Source organism: Scyliorhinus canicula, chromosome 3, assembly GCF_902713615.1.
Source record: "Scyliorhinus canicula chromosome 3, sScyCan1.1, whole genome shotgun sequence".
Lineage (NCBI taxonomy): Eukaryota > Metazoa > Chordata > Chondrichthyes > Carcharhiniformes > Scyliorhinidae > Scyliorhinus > Scyliorhinus canicula.
This window is the reverse complement of record NC_052148.1, coordinates 229556075-229574735: the sequence shown is the minus strand read 5'-3', so window position 1 is coordinate 229574735 and position 18661 is coordinate 229556075. Positions and strand designations below refer to the sequence as shown.

Below are 18661 nucleotides of genomic sequence, written 5' to 3'. Positions count from 1 at the left end.
TGAATCCTGCCCATTGTGGGCTGGATCATTATGCAAATCTGCATAATAGAGTGAGACTAGCTGGTCTCACTAACAAACACAGAAAATACTGGACATATTCAGCAGGTCTGACAGCATCTGTGGAGAGAGAAGGGAGCTAACATTTCGAGTCTGGATGACGCTTTGTCAAAGCCTTCTTTGCTTTTATCTTTGTCTCACACTGATATGGGGCTGTTTAGCACAGGGCTAAATCGCTGGCTTTGAAAGCAGACCAAGCAGGCCAGCAGCACGGTTAGATTCCCGTAACCGCCTCCCCGAACAGGTGCCGGAATGTGGCGACTAGAGGCTTTTCACAGTAACTTCATTTGTAGCCTACTCGTGACAATAAGCAATTTTCATTTTTCATTTCATTTCATATGCGTTCCCGAGATCCAACCAAGGTGTGGGATCTAACTTCCTTGCCTTGGAGGCCTCGGTTGAGTGCCGTTCAGTGCTGATCCCCACAAAAGGGAACCAGTAGAACAGCACTTGTGGGGGTGTCCTAGAGGATTGAAGGCCAACAGGTGCATACCTTCTGGGCAGGATGGTATGCAGGCACTGCTGGTGCCACCTTGACACCCTGGCACTGCCATCCAGGCAACCTGGCACTGCCCAGGTGCCACTGCCAGCTTCCAGGGACACTGCCAAGGTGCCAAGCTGCCATTCTATGCGCAGCAGTGTGTCCTGCGCGGGTGTTGGTGAGTTACGGAGCTCGGGGGTCGAGAGATTGGGACTAAGTGCAGCCTCGTCAGGGTGGTCCCTGATCTACCCGGATGGGTGATCGATAGCAGAGTGTTTCTCGGCACTCCGGGTGCCAGCAAACATCCGGCTAATCTTACGCTACGGGACTCTGTCCTCATTACACACGATAAATGGGTAATATATTATTGACAAATTGTAAGTAGTTGAGTGTCACAGGGATCAGTGCAAAGGTCTTAACTATTTGCAATATCTATCAATGACCTGGATGAGGGACAGACTACTGTTGCCAAATCCGCTGATGATTCAAAGTTAGGTTGGAAAGTAAGTTGTGAGGTGGGCATCAGGGGTCTGCAAAAGGATATCGAAGTGAATAGGCAAAAAATTGTCAGATGAAGTATAATGTGGGAAAATGTAAAGTTGCCCACTTTGGACGGGAAGGATAGAAATGCAGAATATTGTTTGAATGGAGAGAGACTGCAGTACGCTGTGGTTCAGAGAGATCTGGGTGGGCATAAATCAAAACCAGCTTGCAATACAGCAAATAATTAGGAAGGCAAATAGAATGTGGCCTTTTATTGCAAAGGGATTGGAGTAAAAATGGCAGGAAAGCCTTGCTATTACTGTACATGGTATTGATGAGAACTCACCTAGAGTATCATGTACAGTTTGATCTACTGATTTAAAGAGATAAATAGTTGTATTGGAAGCAGGTCAGAGAAGGTTCACTAGGTTGATTCCTGGGCTGAATTGGTTGCCTCATGGACAAAGAATTTACAAACTGAGGAAGCTTGACAAGATAGATGCTGAGAGAATGTTCCCCCTCATAGGAATAGTCTAGAACAAGTCCCATTTAAGTTGGAGATAAGGAGAAATGTCTTCTCTCAAAGCGTTTTTAATGGGGTCCAGCAGGAAATTGGAGATAAGACCATAATCAAATCAGCCATGATCTTACTGAATGGCAGCACAGACTCCTTTGCTTCCACCACCCTCTCGGGGCAATGCATTTCAGATCCTGATCGCTCGCTACATAAATTTTTCCCTCATGTCACCCTTGATTTATTTGCCATTCACCTTACTCTTCAGCCAATAGAAACAGCGTCTCTATCTACTAGGCCCCTCATGATTTTGGACATCTCTATCAAATCTCCTCTCAATTTTTCTTGAAGGAGGAAGGCCCCAACTTCCCTAATCCATGTATGTAATCGAACTTCCTCATCCCGAAAACCATTTTCATCAATGTTATCTGCACCCTCTCTGAATGCATTCACATTCTTCCTTAAAGTAGCACCCAGAATTGACACAACACTCCAGATAAGGAAGAACTAGTGTTTTACAAAGGCCCATAATTAGTTCTTTGCTTTTGTACTCTATGCCTTTATATTTGTAAAGTCCAGGGTCCTGTTTGCCTTTTCACTTTTTCAATTTGCCCAGCCACCATCAATGATTTTGGCACACAGACCCCTGGGTCTCAATTCCTATACGGCTTTTAAAATTGCACTCTTTTTTATATTTAGTGCATCACGTCAGACTTCTATGACTACAGTTTGGTTTATTCCTCCATCATCATAATACTCATTCCCAAAGCATCTTCATATGGATGCACCACCTGCCTAGTACCTTTTCTCTTCCTACCAACCATGGTCCATAAACTTCTTCAAAGTAATACAGCAATTTGCTTCTACTTCTTTCAATTTAGCATACAGTATTTGCTGCTTATCATACTTTGTCCTCTACATTGGGCAGGCTAAACACTGACTGGGTGATTGCTATGATCAACATCTCTATTCAGTCCTGATCTGTTGGCTGCTTGCCATTTTAGTTCTCCATCATAGTCCCACAATGAAGTTCAACAGAAGCTCAAGGAATGGTACCTCATTTTTAATTACTCTTTATAATCTTCCAGATTCAGTATTGATGTCAATAATTTCAGATCATAACCATTGCTCCCATTTGCTTGTATAAGGTTCTGCTGTTGCCATTTAATCTTCTAGACTCATTTTCATGCTCCTTTACATGTCCCATGACCACCCCGTTATCTTGCATCTTCATCCTTTTTATGATGTCATAATTTCTGCCTTCTGCTCAATAACAGACATTCCGACTTCCGGTTGCGGCTATGACTAGCTAAGCCGCACATTTGGAAGCTCCTGCGACAAAGGTGTTTTTGGGCCAATTGGAGGGCCCCAACGGTGCTGAAAAGACGAATCCCGGTGGGGGAAGGTCCCCGAAGGAGAACTAGACCGATTTTATGGTCGGTACCCGGAGTGGAGCGGCAAGAAAAACGGCAGCAGCTCCCCAAAAAAAGCGGGGGAAGAAAATCAAAATGGCGGCCGGCGGCGCATCGGAGGAGTGGAAGAAATGGGCGGAGGAGCAGCAGGCCGCTCTCCTCCGTTTTTTCACGGAGATGAAAGTGGAGCTCTTAGAGTCCATGAACGCGACGGCCACCAGGTTGGTGGGAGCCCAGGCGATCCAAGAGGCGTCGATTAAAGAGCTGCAGCAGGAGATGACCGCGAGGGAGGAGGAGGCCACAGTCATCGGGGCAAAGGTGGAGGTGCACGAGGCACTCCACAGGAAGTGGCAGAGCCGCTTCGAGGAGCTGGACACTCGGATGAGGAGGAACAATTTGAGGATCCTGGGCCTGGAAGAAGGCCTGGAGGGGTCGGATCTCCCGGGATATGTGGCGGAGATGTTGAGCTCCCTGATGGGGGAAGGGGCCGGTCCGGCGCCCCTGGAATTGGAAGAGGCATACCGGGTCATGGCCAGGAGGCCTAGGGCAAACGAGCCCCCGAGGGCGGTGCTGGTGCGGTTCCAGCGGCTAAGTGATCGAGAGAAAGTCCTGAGGTGGGCAAAAAGGGAGAAAAGCAGCAAGTGGCAGAACTCGACGGTAAGGGTGTACCAGGACTGGAGTGCGGAGGTGGCAAAGCGGCGGGCCCGGTACAACCGGACAAAGGCGGTGCTACACGCGAAAAAGATCAAATTTGGAATGCTGCAGCCGGCGCGCTTGTGGGTCACCTACAAGGACCAACATCATTATTTCGAGTCCCCAGAGGAGGCCTGGACCTTTGTACAAGAGGAAAAGTTGGACACGAACTAAAACCTGGGAGCACCGGCGGTCGTAGCCGCCTGGGGACTCTTGATTGAGCAAGTGGCCCTTTTCTTTTTCAGGCCAGGTCGGAACTGGGTAACAGTTTCGTGGATTGTTTGGGGTGTTTTTTCTCGAACGGTTGACTTTTCTGAATATCTTGAAGGTTTCGAGTTGTTGGGTGTTTCTGTATATTTGTACTGTTGAAATCTCTATTGTGGGTCGTTGGCTTCTTATGGGGTGTTTCTTCCCGTTTCCAATTTCCCTTAGTTATTTACCCCTCTTACCCTTTTCCTTTGGGTGCTTGGGGGGGTTTTTTTGTTCTTTTTTTCTTTTCGGGTTATGGCTTTCTGCGGTTATTTATGCTGTTTGATGGAGGGTGATGGTTGGGCACACTGTTAGTTGATAGCTAGTTAATTATTTTGTTATTTAAGTATGTAGTTAAGTATTTATGTATTTAGTTGCCATTGGGTATTTATATCGTTAAGTTGGGGAGACGGGACGGGGGGGAGCGGGTTGATTATGCGGGTCTTTCTCTGGGGTTTTAAGGGGATCTTTCACGGGCGCAGATGGGGTGAACCGGGAGGAGTCGGAATGGGGCAGGAGCAGCCGGGTCAGCGGAGACCAGCTGACTCTCGGGAGTACGATGTTGGGTACATCGCGGCTAGGAGGGGTCCTAGCCGGGGGGGGGGGGCTGGGGGGGGGGGGGGGGGGCTGGGGGGGGACACCGGGTTGCTGCTGGAAAGACCAGGGACGAGAAGGGGAGAGCCGGGGGGGTGGGGGGGGGGGCCATCGCTATGGGAAGCGGGTCAGAAAAGGAGGGATGACCCGGGGCGAGCAAGGGACAAGACATGGCTAATCGACAGGGAGTAGGGACGGGTCGTTCTGCGATCCGATTGATCACGTGGAACGTAAGGGGGCTGAATGGGCCGGTCAAAAGATCAAGGGTCTTCTCACACCTGAAGGGACTGAAGGCTGATGTAGCAATGCTGCAGGAGACTCATTTGAGGGTAGCAGATCAGGTCCGCCTGAGAAGGGGGTGGGTGGGACAGGTGTTCCACTCAGGCTTGGATATCAAGAACCGGGGGGGTGGCGATTTTGGTGGGAAAGAGGGTGTCGTTTGTGGCGGCAGAGGTGGTGGCAGACAAGGAGGGCAGGTACGTGATGGTGAGGGGTAGGTTGCAGGGAGAGAATGTGGTACTGGTAAATGTGTATGCCCCGAACTGGGACGACGCGGGTTTTATGAGGCGCCTGCTGGGCCTCATCCCGGGACTGGAGGCAGGGGGCCTGATCATGGGAGGGGACTTTAATACGGTGTTAGACCCTGGGCTGGATAGATCGAGTTCCAGGACGAATAGGAGGCCGGCAGCAGCAGAGGTGTTAAGGGGGTTCATGGAGCAGATGGAGGGGTAGACCCATGGAGATTTGGTAGGCCTAGGGCGAGGGAGTATTCTTTTTTCTCCCACGTCCACAGAGTGTACTCTAGGATCGATTTTTTCGTATTGAACAGGGGGCTGATACCGAGAGTGCAGGACACGGAGTACTCGGTCATTGCGATATCGGACCATGCACCACATTGGGTGGACGTGGACATGGGGGAGGCGCGGGATCAACGCCCGTTGTGGCGCCTGGATGTAGGGCTGTTGGCGGACGAAGAGGTGTGCAGAAGGGTGAGAACGGGCATTGAGAACTATCTGGGTACGAATGACACAGGTGAGGTGCAGGTGGGGACGGTTTGGGAGGCCTTGAAAGCAGTGATTAGAGGAGAGCTGATCTCCATAAGGGTACACAGAGAGAGGAAGGAGAGGCAGGAAAGGGAGAGGCTGGTGGGGGAGCTCCTAGAAGTAGATAGGAAATATGCGGCGGCACCAGAGGAGGGGCTATTAAGGGAGCGGCGTAGCTTGCAGGCCAGGTTCGACCTACTGACCACTAGGAAGGCGGAAATGCAGTGGAGAAGGGCGCAGGGTGCGGCGTATGAGTACGGGGAAAAGGCGAGCAGGATGCTGGCACACCAGCTTCGTAAGCGAGATGCAGCCAGAGAGATTGGGGGAGTGAGAGAGAGGGGTGGGGACGTAGTGCAGAAGGGGCAAGAGGTGAATAGGGTCTTTAGGGACTTCTATAGGGAATTATATAGGTCTGAACCGCCGAAGAGGAGAGGGGGAATGAAGAACTTTCTCGACAAATTGGGGTTCCCAAAGGTACAGGAGGAGCTGGTAGAAGGGTTGGGGGCGCCGATAGAGCTGCAGGAGCTAATTAAAGGGATAGGCCAGATGCAGGCGGGGAAGGCGCCGGGGCCGGATGGGTTCCCGGTGGAGTTTTACAGGAAATTTGTGGACTTGGTGGGTCCAGTGCTGGTGCGAGCCTTTAATGAGGCGCGCGAGGGGGGGGTTCTGCCCCCAACAATGTCGCAGGCCCTGATCTCCTTGATTTTGAAGCGGGACAAGGACCCGGTCCAGTGCGGGTCCTACAGGCCCATCTCCCTCCTGAATGTTGACGCCAAGCTGTTAGCAAAGGTCCTGGCAACCAGGATAGAGGACTGTGTGCCAGGGGTAGTCCATGAAGACCAGACGGGGTTCGTGAAGGGACGCCAACTTAACACAAATGTCCGGAGATTGTTAAATGTGATTATGATGCCAGCAGTGGAAGGGGAGGCGGAGATAGTGGTAGCGTTGGACGCGGAGAAGGCATTTGACAGGGTGGAGTGGGAATACTTGTGGGAGACGTTGGAAAGGTTTGGGTTTGGGGAGGGATTTATCAAGTGGGTAAAACTGCTCTATTCAGCTCCGTTGGCAAGTGTGGTAACAAACGGGAGGAGGTCAGAATATTTTGGGCTCCATCGAGGTACTAGGCAGGGATGTCCCCTATCCCCCTTACTCTTTGCATTAGCGATTGAGCCGTTGGCGATGGCACTGAGGGGTTCAGGGGGGTGGAGAGGACTGACAAGGGGAGGGGAGGAACATCGGGTCTCGCTCTATGCGGATGATTTGTTGTTGTATGTGGCAGACCCGGAGGGGGGAATGCCGGAGGTAATGGGGATACTAGCGGAGTTCGGGGACTTTTCGGGGTATAAATTAAATCTGGGGAAAAGTGAGGTCTTTGTAATACACCCGGGAGACCAAGGGGAGGGAATTGGGAGGCTCCCCTTCAAAAGAGCAGTTAAAAGTTTTAGGTATTTGGGGGTGCAGGTGGCAAAGAACTGGGGGACCCTCCACAAGTTGAACTTTTCCAGACTGGTGGAACAGATGGAGGAGGAGTTTAAGAGGTGGGACATGGTGCCGCTGTCGCTGGCAGGGAGGGTGCAGTCAGTTAAAATGACGGTCCTCCCGAGGTTCTTGTTTTTGTTCCAGCGTCTGCCCATCTTCCTCCCCAGGGCCTTTTTCAAGAAGGTAACGAGTAGTATCATGGGGTATGTGTGGGCACATGGCACCCCGAGAGTTAGAAGGGTCTTTTTGGAGCGGAGTAGGGATAGTGGAGGGCTGGCGTTACTCAACCTTTCAGGATATTACTGGGCGGCAAATACATCGATGGTACGAAAGTGGATGATGGAAGGGGAGGGGGCAGCCTGGAAGCGCATGGAGAGGGCGTCCTGCGGCAACATAAGCTTAGGGGCACTGGTAACGGCACCATGGCCGCTCCCTCCCACGAGGTATACCACGAGCCCGGTGGTGGCGGCCACCCTCAAGATCTGGGGGCAGTGGAGGCGACACAGGGGGGAAGTGGGAGGTCTGATAGGGGCACCACTAAGAGGGAACCACAGATTTGCGCCGGGAAACACAGGAGGGGGATTCCAGAGCTGGCAGAGGGCGGGTATTAGACAACTGAGGGACTTGTTTATAGAGGGGAGGTTTGCGAGCCTGGGAGAGCTGGAGGAGAAATTTGGGCTCCCCCCGGGGAACACGTTCAGGTACCTCCAAGTGAAGGCATTTGCCAGACGACAGGTAGAGGGGTTCCCCGCGCTCCCCGGCAGGGGGGTGAGTGATAGGGTGCTATCAGGGGTCTGGGTCGGGGAGGGGAAGATCTCGGACATCTATAAGATTATGCAGGAGGTGGAGGAGGTACCAGTAGTGGAGCTGAAAGATAAGTGGGAGTTAGAGCTGGGGGAACAGATAGAGGACGGGACATGGGCAGACGCCCTGGAGAGGGTCAACTCGTCGTCGTCATGTGCGAGACTAAGTCTCATTCAATTTAAGGTACTGCATAGAGCCCACATGACGGGGACAAGGATGAGTCGGTTTTTCGGGGGGGAAGACAGGTGTATTAGATGTTCGGGAAGCCCTGCGAATCATGCACATATGTTTTGGGCATGTCCGGCACTGGAGGAGTTCTGGAAGGAGGTGGCAGGGACGGTGTCGAGAGTGGTGGGGTCCAGGGTCAAGCCAGGATGGGGACTTGCGATCTTCGGGGTTGGGGTGGAACCGGGGGTACAGGAGGCGAGGGAGGCTGGAATATTAGCCTTTGCGTCCTTGGTGGCTCGGAGGAGGATCTTGATTCAGTGGAGGGACGAAAGGCCTCCGAGTGTTAACACCTGGTTAAACGACATGGCAAACTTCATCCAATTGGAAAGGATCAAATTCGCCCTGAGAGGGTCGGTGCAGGGGTTTTTCAGGCGATGGCAACCCTTCCTGGACCTCTTGGATCAGAGATAGAAACGGAGGTCGTGACAGCAGCAACCCGGGAGGGGAGGGGAGGGCGGGAGGGGGGGGGGGGGGGGGGAGGGCGGGGGGGGGGGGGGAGGGGGGACAAAGACGAAGGAAGTACGGTAGCGGTGGTGGCACGGGCAAGGCCTGCCCGAGGACGCTGCTAGAAATGATAAGTTGGTCTGACTGTCGGTTCGCCGGCGGGGGGGGGGGGGGGGGGGGGTGGGGGGGACGCGCGAGTAGGGGGGGGGGACTTTTTTCTTTTTTTTTGTTGTTAAGTAGGGGGGTTTGACTTTGTTTTGTTATAATTTGAATGTAAATGTAGGGGGGGTTAAAATGTTTGTATTTTGAAAAATTTCTTCAATAAAAATTATTAAAAAAAAAAAAACAGACATTCCCTTTTTTCCACTCTCCTCCTCCACCCAGCACTTTTTTCCCTGCTGCTGTTATAAACCTGCTTAGAAACTGTTACCTATTCCAGTTCTGATGAACGGTCATCAGCGGAGATGTTAATTCTGTTCCTGTCTCTCCACAGATGCTGCCCGACCTGTTGAACATCGCCAGCATTTTCTCTTTTTATCCATATGTGTGCTTATTTTATGATTGCAACTGTCTGAATTACTTGTAAAGTTACTCAACAAGAGTCATGTTTCAAATCACTGCATTCTCCATCAGATAGAGTTAGAGCAAACACTAGAAACGTCTGCTGCCTGTTTGTTACCTGCTGCTCTTTAATAAAAATCAAAGCTACAAGTTGCAGCAATTAATCATGAGAGACCACCTACAAACAATCTAAATTGTAGCATACCAACAGAGTTAATTAATCTGCTACAGTTCACTTGCGACTTGATAAGCAAAATTGAATGTGACAAGGGCAGCATGGTGGCACAGTGGTTAGCATTGCTGCCTACGGCGCTGAGGATCTGGGTTCGAATCCCGGCCCTGGGTCACTGTCCGTGTGGAGTTTGCACATTCTCCCCGTGTCTGCGTGGGTTTCACCCCCACAACCCAAAGATGTGCAGGATAGGTAGATTGGCCACCCTAAATTGCCCCTTAATTGGAAAAAATAATTGGGTACTCTAAATTTATAATAAAAAAAAAATAATTGAATGTGACAGATATCCACATCAGTAAAGCTAACCAGTCTGCTGCTCGCTGTCAATTTGTTTTTAAAAATCAGGGTAATCATATGAAACTATTACATTTTTAAAAATAAATCTGCAGCAGATATCAACTTGTTTTTCCACAATGTTCTTCATATTGGTTTAGCACACGGTTAAATCGCTGGCTTTGAAAGCCGACCAAGGCAGGCCAGCAGCACGGTTCAATTCCTGTACCAGCCTTCCCGAACAGGTGCTGGAATGTGGCAACTAGGGGCTTTTCACAGTAACTTCATTGTAAGCCTACTTGTGACAATAAGTGATTTTCATTTCATTTCAAGTTTCCTCCAAAATTCTTCCAGAAACATTGACCTTTTTTGATTTTACCACAAAGTCAGCACCAAATTCTGTAAAGCAAAAACTTGCCTTCAAAAAATTCCTTTAACTTGTTTTCCATAAAAGATCAAATGAATAATGAAAACAGATGAAGGCAAGAATATAATGTCAAATATTCCTTTATGATTTCAGTTTGAATTCCTTCCTTGCCCTTCGAACTTTGTTTAACTTAGGACATCCAACATTGCTCACAATTCTACATTGCAGAAAAGAACCAATCAATCGACTCCTAGCTGAATGCAACTGGCCACCAAGTAATGACAAAGTGATTCAATATGACATATTCTGTGCACACACACAAATGAGGTACCACTGGGAAGCATAGAATATGGAAATTGACTAATTACATTCTGATATATAAATGTAATTCTGCTTGGGTCACTGTCTGTGTGGTGTCTGCATGTTCATCCCTGGTCTGCGTAGGTTTCCTCTGGGTGCTCCTGTCTCCTCCCACAAGTCCCGAAAGACGTGCTGTTAGGTAATTTGGACATTCTGAATTCACCCTCTGTGTACCCGAACAGACGCCGGAATGTGGCGACTCGGGACTTTTCACAGTAAATTCATTGCAGTGTTAATGTAAGCCTACTTGTGACACTAAAGAGTATTATTAAATATATTAAGTTAGAAATCTAGAATAGAAGTTATTAAGTAATTACTTTATATATCTTTACTGAGGAAGGAGAGCTACTAAATCTACTATGAGATTTTCAGGAACAATAGAGGAGAGGTTGGATAATTTGTAAAAAAAAACTATATGCTGTTCAAAAAATTAGATACTCTTAGGATAGACAAAAGTACTTGGTCTGGACTTTTTATGAATCTGAGGACATGGGGCTAAAATTAACCAACATTTATAAGTTACTAATGAACAAAACATTTTTAAACGTGTACACAATTATGTCACAAGACTCATAGTAGTAAACATATGCTCCTATAACTGATATTAATATACAGATCAAAGGAAGGGAAAAAAAGCAACAAAAAGCAAAAAACTTAGTCTTCCACACATTTGACATCTTACCTGTGGCAAGGTCACTTTAGCTGTAAGCAGACCTGCTTGCACATCAATCAGCCATGAATATTCCAGTGTTGCACTGTTTAGATGTAGCCCCTCTGCTGAGAACATGGCATGGGCTCGTAACTGCAATCCAGACAGGCTGATATGACCTTCACGAAGTAGCCCATCCACGGATGGCCTCTGTAGGTAAGAAACAGAGTAAAATCACTACTATTTACATTACTGCTGTTAAAATCAAAACCAAATTATGAATTAATGTCAACATCTAGTATATTTTGCACAAATTGAAAAATAACCAAGTGTCCAAACTGTCCTAACTCAAGGGCTTCAAGCAAATTAAAAAATAATCACTCTCAAATTAATATACGAGTTCTCAATGTTTCAGTTTTATAAAAATGTATTTAATTTTTAGAAAACTTGTCCAATTAAGGGACAATTTAGCGTGGCCAATCCAACTATCCTGCACATCTTTAGGGTTGTGGGGGTGAGACTCACGCAGAAAAGAGGAGAATGTACAGACTCCCAAACGGATAGTAGCCCGGGGGCCAGGATCGAATGCGGGTCCTTGGCACCATGAGACAGCAGTGCTAATCACTGTGCCACCATGCCACCCTAATGTTTCAGTTTTTATAGCATATTAGAAGCTTGAAAAGTTAAAGTCATCAAAACAAAAAGGCACTTCCTATGCAAACTTACACAATATTCAGTAATGCAAATCAACCTACAAAAGCATAGTCTGTTTTTGCCTCAAGCATGATATGCAATGATAAACAGAATTTTTGCTTCATACAATTTTTAAAAGTTAGGTTGGATGCATTTTCAAAATGACATTAGCTAACTCTTTCTCCAATGCTGTCTACAAGTAATTTCCTTTCTACTGGGACAAAGTTAATCTATGAATGAAAGATATTGCTCCTAATTCAAAGAAACAAACATTCTACTAATTCAAGGATTTTACTGCAGTCTATTTGTTATGCATCTACAATATAAAGAGGGCTGTGAATATTATATAATCTGTTCAACAATTCAGTTTGTTCTTTCAATATGGGAATTGGACATAGCTCCAAATAGAAATAGAAAAAGGATTGATGTGTGGTGGACAGAAAAGGCAAAAAATTCCATTTGACACATTTTTGGCAATGGAAGTGGGCAGCAGGTAAATTTAGCGCTCCCACTTTGTATTTGTAGCTCGTGTCAGAGTGGGTTTCTTGCTGCTGGCCTCTTCTGCACCAATACCAGGTGTCTTTGCATTCTGCAGGGGGCCAACAGCACTGTGCTGAGAGCATGTGGTGCAACCAACCTGCTCTCCTTAACAGCAGTCTAGAAGGAAGTTGCACTAAAATGTCTAAGTTCAGAATTCAAGGAAGCACAGGACACGCAAGCACAATCTTTTTTTAATATTCATTTTTATGGGATGTGGCTTCACTGGCTAGGTTAGCAATTGTTGCCCATCGTTAATTTCCCTCTTGACTCACTGCAGTCCATGTGGTGTAGGTACTGTTGCTAATTGTGTTTTACACTTAATTGCTCTGTTTTATAACCTTTGCTCTAGAGTCGCCAGGTATCTTTATGATACCACCACGAGGTTCAAGTTCAAGTGCTGATCAATAACTCAATACACCAGTTAGTAAGTTTCAAATCAAAACACATTTATTATACACAGTCAATCACTACTCATGCATAAAACTCTACTTACTAGACTATCTCTAACACTAAAAGGCCTATACTTAGCTTTGGAACTGGCCCACCAGGTCAGGGGAACAAATGGCCTTTCGTTTGATTCTGAGTCTGCAGGCTTCAAAGCTGGTATGGACTAGTAGCTAGGAGCGCCTATCTCATAGTGTGCGTTGACTGGAGACTTACTTGGTTGGTGCAGCTGCTAGGCAGGTCACGGTCAAGAGTTGTTTCGAGCTGCTGAGAGACCCTGCCAAGAAGATCAAACTGAACTTGGGGACTCTATTTTATAGTCCCCAGGGGTTTCATGCCCTTGTGGGCGGGCCCTGTGCTGGTTCCAATTGATTGGGCTAAGTTCTGATTATTTGAATTGATTTCTCCAATACTGGAGCTGTTCCCTGATCGCTGGGCGGTTCCTAAGTGTCCGTTGACCTTCCTTTGTCTTGGCTCCTGCTGGCGCCGAGGAGTCTGGTTTGGTCTTGATTACTCTTAATGTTTCCAATTGTTCCCGGGGATCGCTCATCAATATGCAGATAGTTGCTGGTTTCAGTTCTGTCTGGGTTTCTGCAAGTCCTAATACACAGGAAACTTGTACCTGCTTGTTTCCCTGTGTCTGACCATTTCTCCCTGCATTCTTAGCGGACATCCATTTTGGAGTCGGGAAGTGGCCAACCCAGGTGGCTACAGTACACCCACAGTGCTGTCGGGAGGGAGTTCCAGGATTCTGGCCCAGTGACAGTGAAGGAATAACAATATACAGTAGTCCCCCGTTATACCGCGCTCCGCAATACCGCGGTTCGCGATATACCGCGGGGGGGCTGATGGACCCCAACTGTCAGTTGTGTCAATTTCAGCGGCCGGCTCACTTTGATCCGGAGAGGGAAGCTGCTCTCACTGAAACAATCAGCCGGCCGCTGAAATTGACACTGCCCGCTGCTCTCTCCCTCCAATCCAACTTTTAAGTTTTAATGTTTCTGATTGGAGGGAGAGAGCAGCCGGCAGTGTCAATTTCAGCGGCCAGCTGATTGTTTCAGTGAGAGAGCAGCTTCCCTCTCCGGATCAAAGTGAGCCGGCCGCTGAAATTGACACTGCCGGCTGCTCTCTCCCTCCAATCGGAAACATTAAAACTTAAAAGTTGGATTGGAGGGAGAGAGCAGCAGGCAGTGTCAATTTCAGCGGCCGGCTCACTTTGATCCAGAGAGGGAAGCTGCTCTCACTGAAACAATCAGCTGGCCGCTGAAATTGACACTGCCGAGGGGGGGGGCGGGTGTTGGGGAGGGGAGAAGAGGGGGGGAGAAGAAGAGGGGGGGGGAGAAGAGGGGGGGGGGAGAAGAGGGGGGGGGAGAAGAGGGGGGGGGGAGAAGAGGGGGGGGAGAAGAGGGGGGGGGAGAAGAGGGGGGGGAGAAGAGGGGGGGCGGGTGTTTGGGGGGAGAAGAGGGGGAGAAGGGGGGGGGAGAAGAGTGGGGGAGAAGAGGGGGGGCGGGTGTGAGGGGGGGAGAAGAGGGGGGGCGGGTGTTTGGGGGGGAGAAGAGGGGGCGGGTGTTTGGGGGGGGGAGAAGAGGGGGGGGCGGGTGTTTGGGGGGGGAGAAGAGGGGGGGCGGGGTGTTTGGGGGGGAGAAGAGGGGGGGCGGGTGTTTGGGGGAGAAGAGGGGGGGCGGGTGTTGGGGGGAGAAGAGGGGGGGCGGGTGTTGGGGGGGGGAGAGGAGGGGGGGCGGGTGTTGGGGGGGAGAGGAGGGGGGGCGGGTGTTGGGGGGGAGAGGAGGGGGGCGGGTGTTGGGGGGGAGAGGAGAGGGGGAGAGGAGGGGGGGAAGAGGAGGGGGGGGGGTGTTGGGGGGAGAGGAGGGGGGCGGGTGTTGGGGGGGAGAGGAGGGGGGGGCGGGTGTTGGGGGGGAGAGGAGGGGGAGCGGGTGTTGGGGGGGAGGAGAGGAGGGGGGGCGGGTGTTGGGGGGGAGAGGAGGGGGGGCGGGTGTTGGGGGGGAGAGGAGGGGGGGCGGGTGTTGGGGGGGAGAGGAGGGGGGGCGGGTGTTGGGGGGGAGAGGAGGGGGGGCGGGTGTTGGGTGGGGAGAGGAGGGGGGGCGGGTGTGGGGGGACCCCCCTGCGGGTGTGGGGGAGACCCCCCTGCGGGTGTGGGGGAGACCCCCCTGCGGGTGTTGGGGGAGACCCCCCTGCGGGTGTTGGGGGAGACCCCCCTGCGGGTGTTGGGGGAGACCCCCCTGCGGGTGTTGGGGGAGACCCCCCTGCGGGTGTTGGGGGACGGGGGAGGAGAGGGGGGGGAGAGGGGGCGATCCGGAGGGTGTGGGGGAGAGGGGGCGAGCTGGACGCTGTGGGGGAGAGGGGGCAAGCCGGAGGGGAAAAAAAAGAAATTGACACTGCCGGCTGCTCTCTCCCTCCAATCAGAAACATTAAAACTTAAAAGTTGGATTGGAGGGAGAGAGCAGCCGGCAGTGTCAATTTCAGCGGCCGGCTGATTTCAGTGAGAGCAGCTTCCTTCTCCGGATCAAAGTGAGCCGGCCGCTGAAATTTTAATTGGATCCACGATGGGGGTTTTAAATTTATTTAAAAATCTATGCTAGCGCTTCCCATTGTGAGTCTACGGGGGTCTGACCTCTCCCCCCGCCCCCCCCCGTAGACTCACAATGGGAAGCGCTAGCATAGATTTTTAAATAAATTTAAAACCCCCATCATGGATATCCGCGGCTCGGTTACAACGCGGGTTGGGGTCTTGGACCCCAACACCCGCGTTATAAAGGGGGACTGCTGTATTTCCAAGTCAGGATGTTGAGTGACCTGGAGGGGGACTTCCAGGTGGTGGTGTTCCTAGGGGTGCTCAGGTAGTATCCTGAAGATTTCACCCCCACTACCCAAAGGTCTGCAGGCTAGGAGGATTGGCCACGCTAAATTGCCCTTTACTCAGTCACAAATGTTGCTTTCCAAAGACACCCCTGTCCCAGCACAGGGGTACAACGACCTTCGTGGAACTGCCATCTGCGTGCAGGTACTTGACATGGGACTCCCATTGACACCAATTGTCTATCACCACGGGACTTGGCAAATCGATCCTGTTAGTGGCCATCATGTGGCCTTGTTTAGTGTGGAGACACCACCATTGTCCTCACAATCTTAATGAGTTAGTGGTCAAGTTTCACTGGTATGTCAAATCACAATGACCACAACTAACTTGCTGCTGAAGCCTTCTTTCACCTTCACAGCCAGGGAGATGGATATTCCTTCTTCGTCCATTCTGCCGTTGAGGAATCTTTGGACCACATCTTGCTGGCATGATTTTGCCACCATGGATGGCCTATCAGGAGCAAGGAGCTCTTGAAGTCATCACTCAAGAGATCTTCAAGGTATCAGTCAAGAGATCTTCAGAGTGCACAATTTTCTCCACCACATTTAAGTAGTAATCCATGGAGGGGCCTCACTCCTGTATGGCAGGGAGAGCTAGACTGGGCATCAGTGACACATAAGAGCACTGGAGTACAAGGTCCAACTAACACGCGGGTCGTCCTGCTCCATGTGCCAGAGGTCGATCAAGAATTGGCCTGTTCATTCACATGAAGCCCCATGACAGGAACATGCAACTTAGTAAGCATCATCAAATTGAATGATGAAAACCAAATTTACTGTTTCTTGCTGAGCATCTTGAATTTCTGGCATTTGGTGCTTAAAGTAGTTATTATCTGCAAAAACTTCCTGTTCAAAACAAATTGAGTAATTTAATCTGTGCAATATAGAGACTGGCTGCTTCTCATTCAATGTAAGGGAGTTGACACATGTGTTAACATGGACATTGCTGATATTATCTCCCTGCAATCAAACATCAGAAGAAGTCGGAGAATAGTTGGCATGCTATGGTTTCAGCAGAATATAATAGACTAACCAAATAAAGGAAAGAAAAAGTGTAAGATGAGTACTGAATATTCTTCACCATAAAAGATATAGATACATTTTCCATTATGCTACCAGCATATGGGGACAAACTTAAATATACTTTTTAGGATGGTGACATGTGGCACAGTGGTTAGCACATGGGACTGTGGTTCTGAGGACCCGGGTTCAAATCCCGGCCCTGGGTCACTGTCTGTGTGGAGTTTGCACATTCTCCCCATGTCTGCGTGGGTTTCATCCCCATAACCCAAAGATCTGCAGGCTAGGTGGATTGGCCACGCTAAATTGCCCCTTAATTGGAAAAAAATAATTGGCTACTCTAAATTTTAAAAGTATATATACTTTTTATTTTTCAAAACATCAGTGTTCATTTGTACAGGAACAAAGTACAACATCAGAGGAGGTAATTTTAAATGCATCTACTGTTACAGCCTCAATAGAAAACAGTGACTTTTTTCAAAACAAATAATCCAAAATCTCAGTTATTTACTAAAAGAATGAAGCCACAATATTTCACAAATAGAATCATTTTTATGATAGAGTCAAACAAATCACACACGAAATACTATCTTAGGTACCCTCCTGTACTCTAAAACTCAGAATCAACATAAGTAAAATGTGAACTAACAGGTAAATTGTGATTATAAACCATAAATTATACATTAAATGACAAATACAACTAAGACAATTTTACGAATTGGCTCAACTGTTCACTCAGCAGATAGTTTGTCAATCAGTCACAAAATTCTTCAAAACGCTGTCTTCCTCACAAACACGTTCAGATTCTCTCTTCCCCCCCCCCTCCACACAAGAAGCTCATTTGATCCCCAGCTGACAGCAGAGCACAATCAAACCGAGTACCATTCGCACAGTCTTCCGCCAAAAATATTGCACGTTGTCAGCAGAATCTTCTCAATGCAGTCTGGATGGTGTACATCGACCAATGTTACCTCCTAAGTAACTGAAACCCCTCCAGTAACGACATATTTGCTTATTCTCAGCTTCTAGATCTAGCTTCTGTCTTCTTCAGCCTGCCTGCACTGCGCTAGTGTAATTATTATTGATTGTGTTTGGATTGAGTTGTGTTCTGCCATATGTTTTCAACTGCTTTGAGCTTTGATTTCCAAGCTCTATTTCAGTTTTAGTTCCCTTAGAAACTAGAAGGGTCAGTTTCCCTTTACAGTTACTGTCTGCCTCAAAAAAACACATTCCATCACAATATATACTTGGAATAATGTGCTATTCTGGCCTACATGCTACAACTATCTAAGTGTTTTATAAGATACAACATATCTCCTTACTCTTGTGCTTGGTGCCTCCAAGTCAATGATTCCATGTGCCTTTTTAACAACATTCTCAACTTGTGCTGCCATCTTCAAAGTATTTGTGTACCTCTGTTCCAGTATCCCCTCTGAAATTATATCTGGTTTATATTACCTCTCTCATTATTCCGACCAAAATGAATGTATTTACTTCACTGCACTAAATATCACCTGCCTTGGGTCTGCCCATTTTTCCAGTTTATCCTTATCCTCCTGAAGGTTGTTACCATCCTTTTCTCAGTTCACTACAGTTCTGAGTTGTGTCATCTGCAAACTTTGAAATCATGCCATATATACATATATCCTTAATTTCTGGTGAAGAGCAGTGTTCCTGACACCAAACTCTGGGAGATACTACTTGCACTCTTCTCTCCAGTCTGAAAAATAAATGCTTACCACTATTTGCTGATTTCTATCCCTTAGCCAATGCATTATCCATCTAGCTCTTTTAAATCCCATGGGCTTCAGCTTTGTTAATAAGTCTTATCACATGGTACTTTATAAATAAATGTCTTTTGAAAATCCATATCCACAACCAACAACCACATTTCCCTCAACAAACCTAGTTCATCAAATAACTCAATCAAGTTTGTCAAACATAATTTGCCATTACAAATTTATGCTAGCTGCTAAAAGGAATTTATTTACAGGCAGTCATCAAAATGTGGAACTTGCTGCCAAATGGAATGGTTGCGATGGATGACGTTTCTGTATTTAGGAAGTGACTTGGTGTACACTTAAGGAAAAAGAGGTATAATTGAGGAAGCTAGGTAGAATGTGAAGATGCCCAAGTGGATTATAAACACTGGCCAGTTTCGCTA

The 18661-nt window shown here is 48.5% G+C and overlaps 1 protein-coding gene across 12 annotated transcripts in view; it reads right to left on the bottom strand.

Moving 5' to 3' along the window:
• The window catches only part of kiaa1109 (KIAA1109 ortholog), a 534122-nt gene that overhangs the window by 318875 nt on the left and 196586 nt on the right, over window positions 1-18661 (bottom strand). For all 12 annotated transcript variants that reach the window (XM_038792378.1, XM_038792369.1, XM_038792381.1 and 9 more), the window contains one exon: window positions 10957-11133. In XM_038792378.1, coding sequence (XP_038648306.1) covers window positions 10957-11133 — 177 coding nt within the window. The remainder of the gene's footprint in view (window positions 1-10956; window positions 11134-18661) is intronic.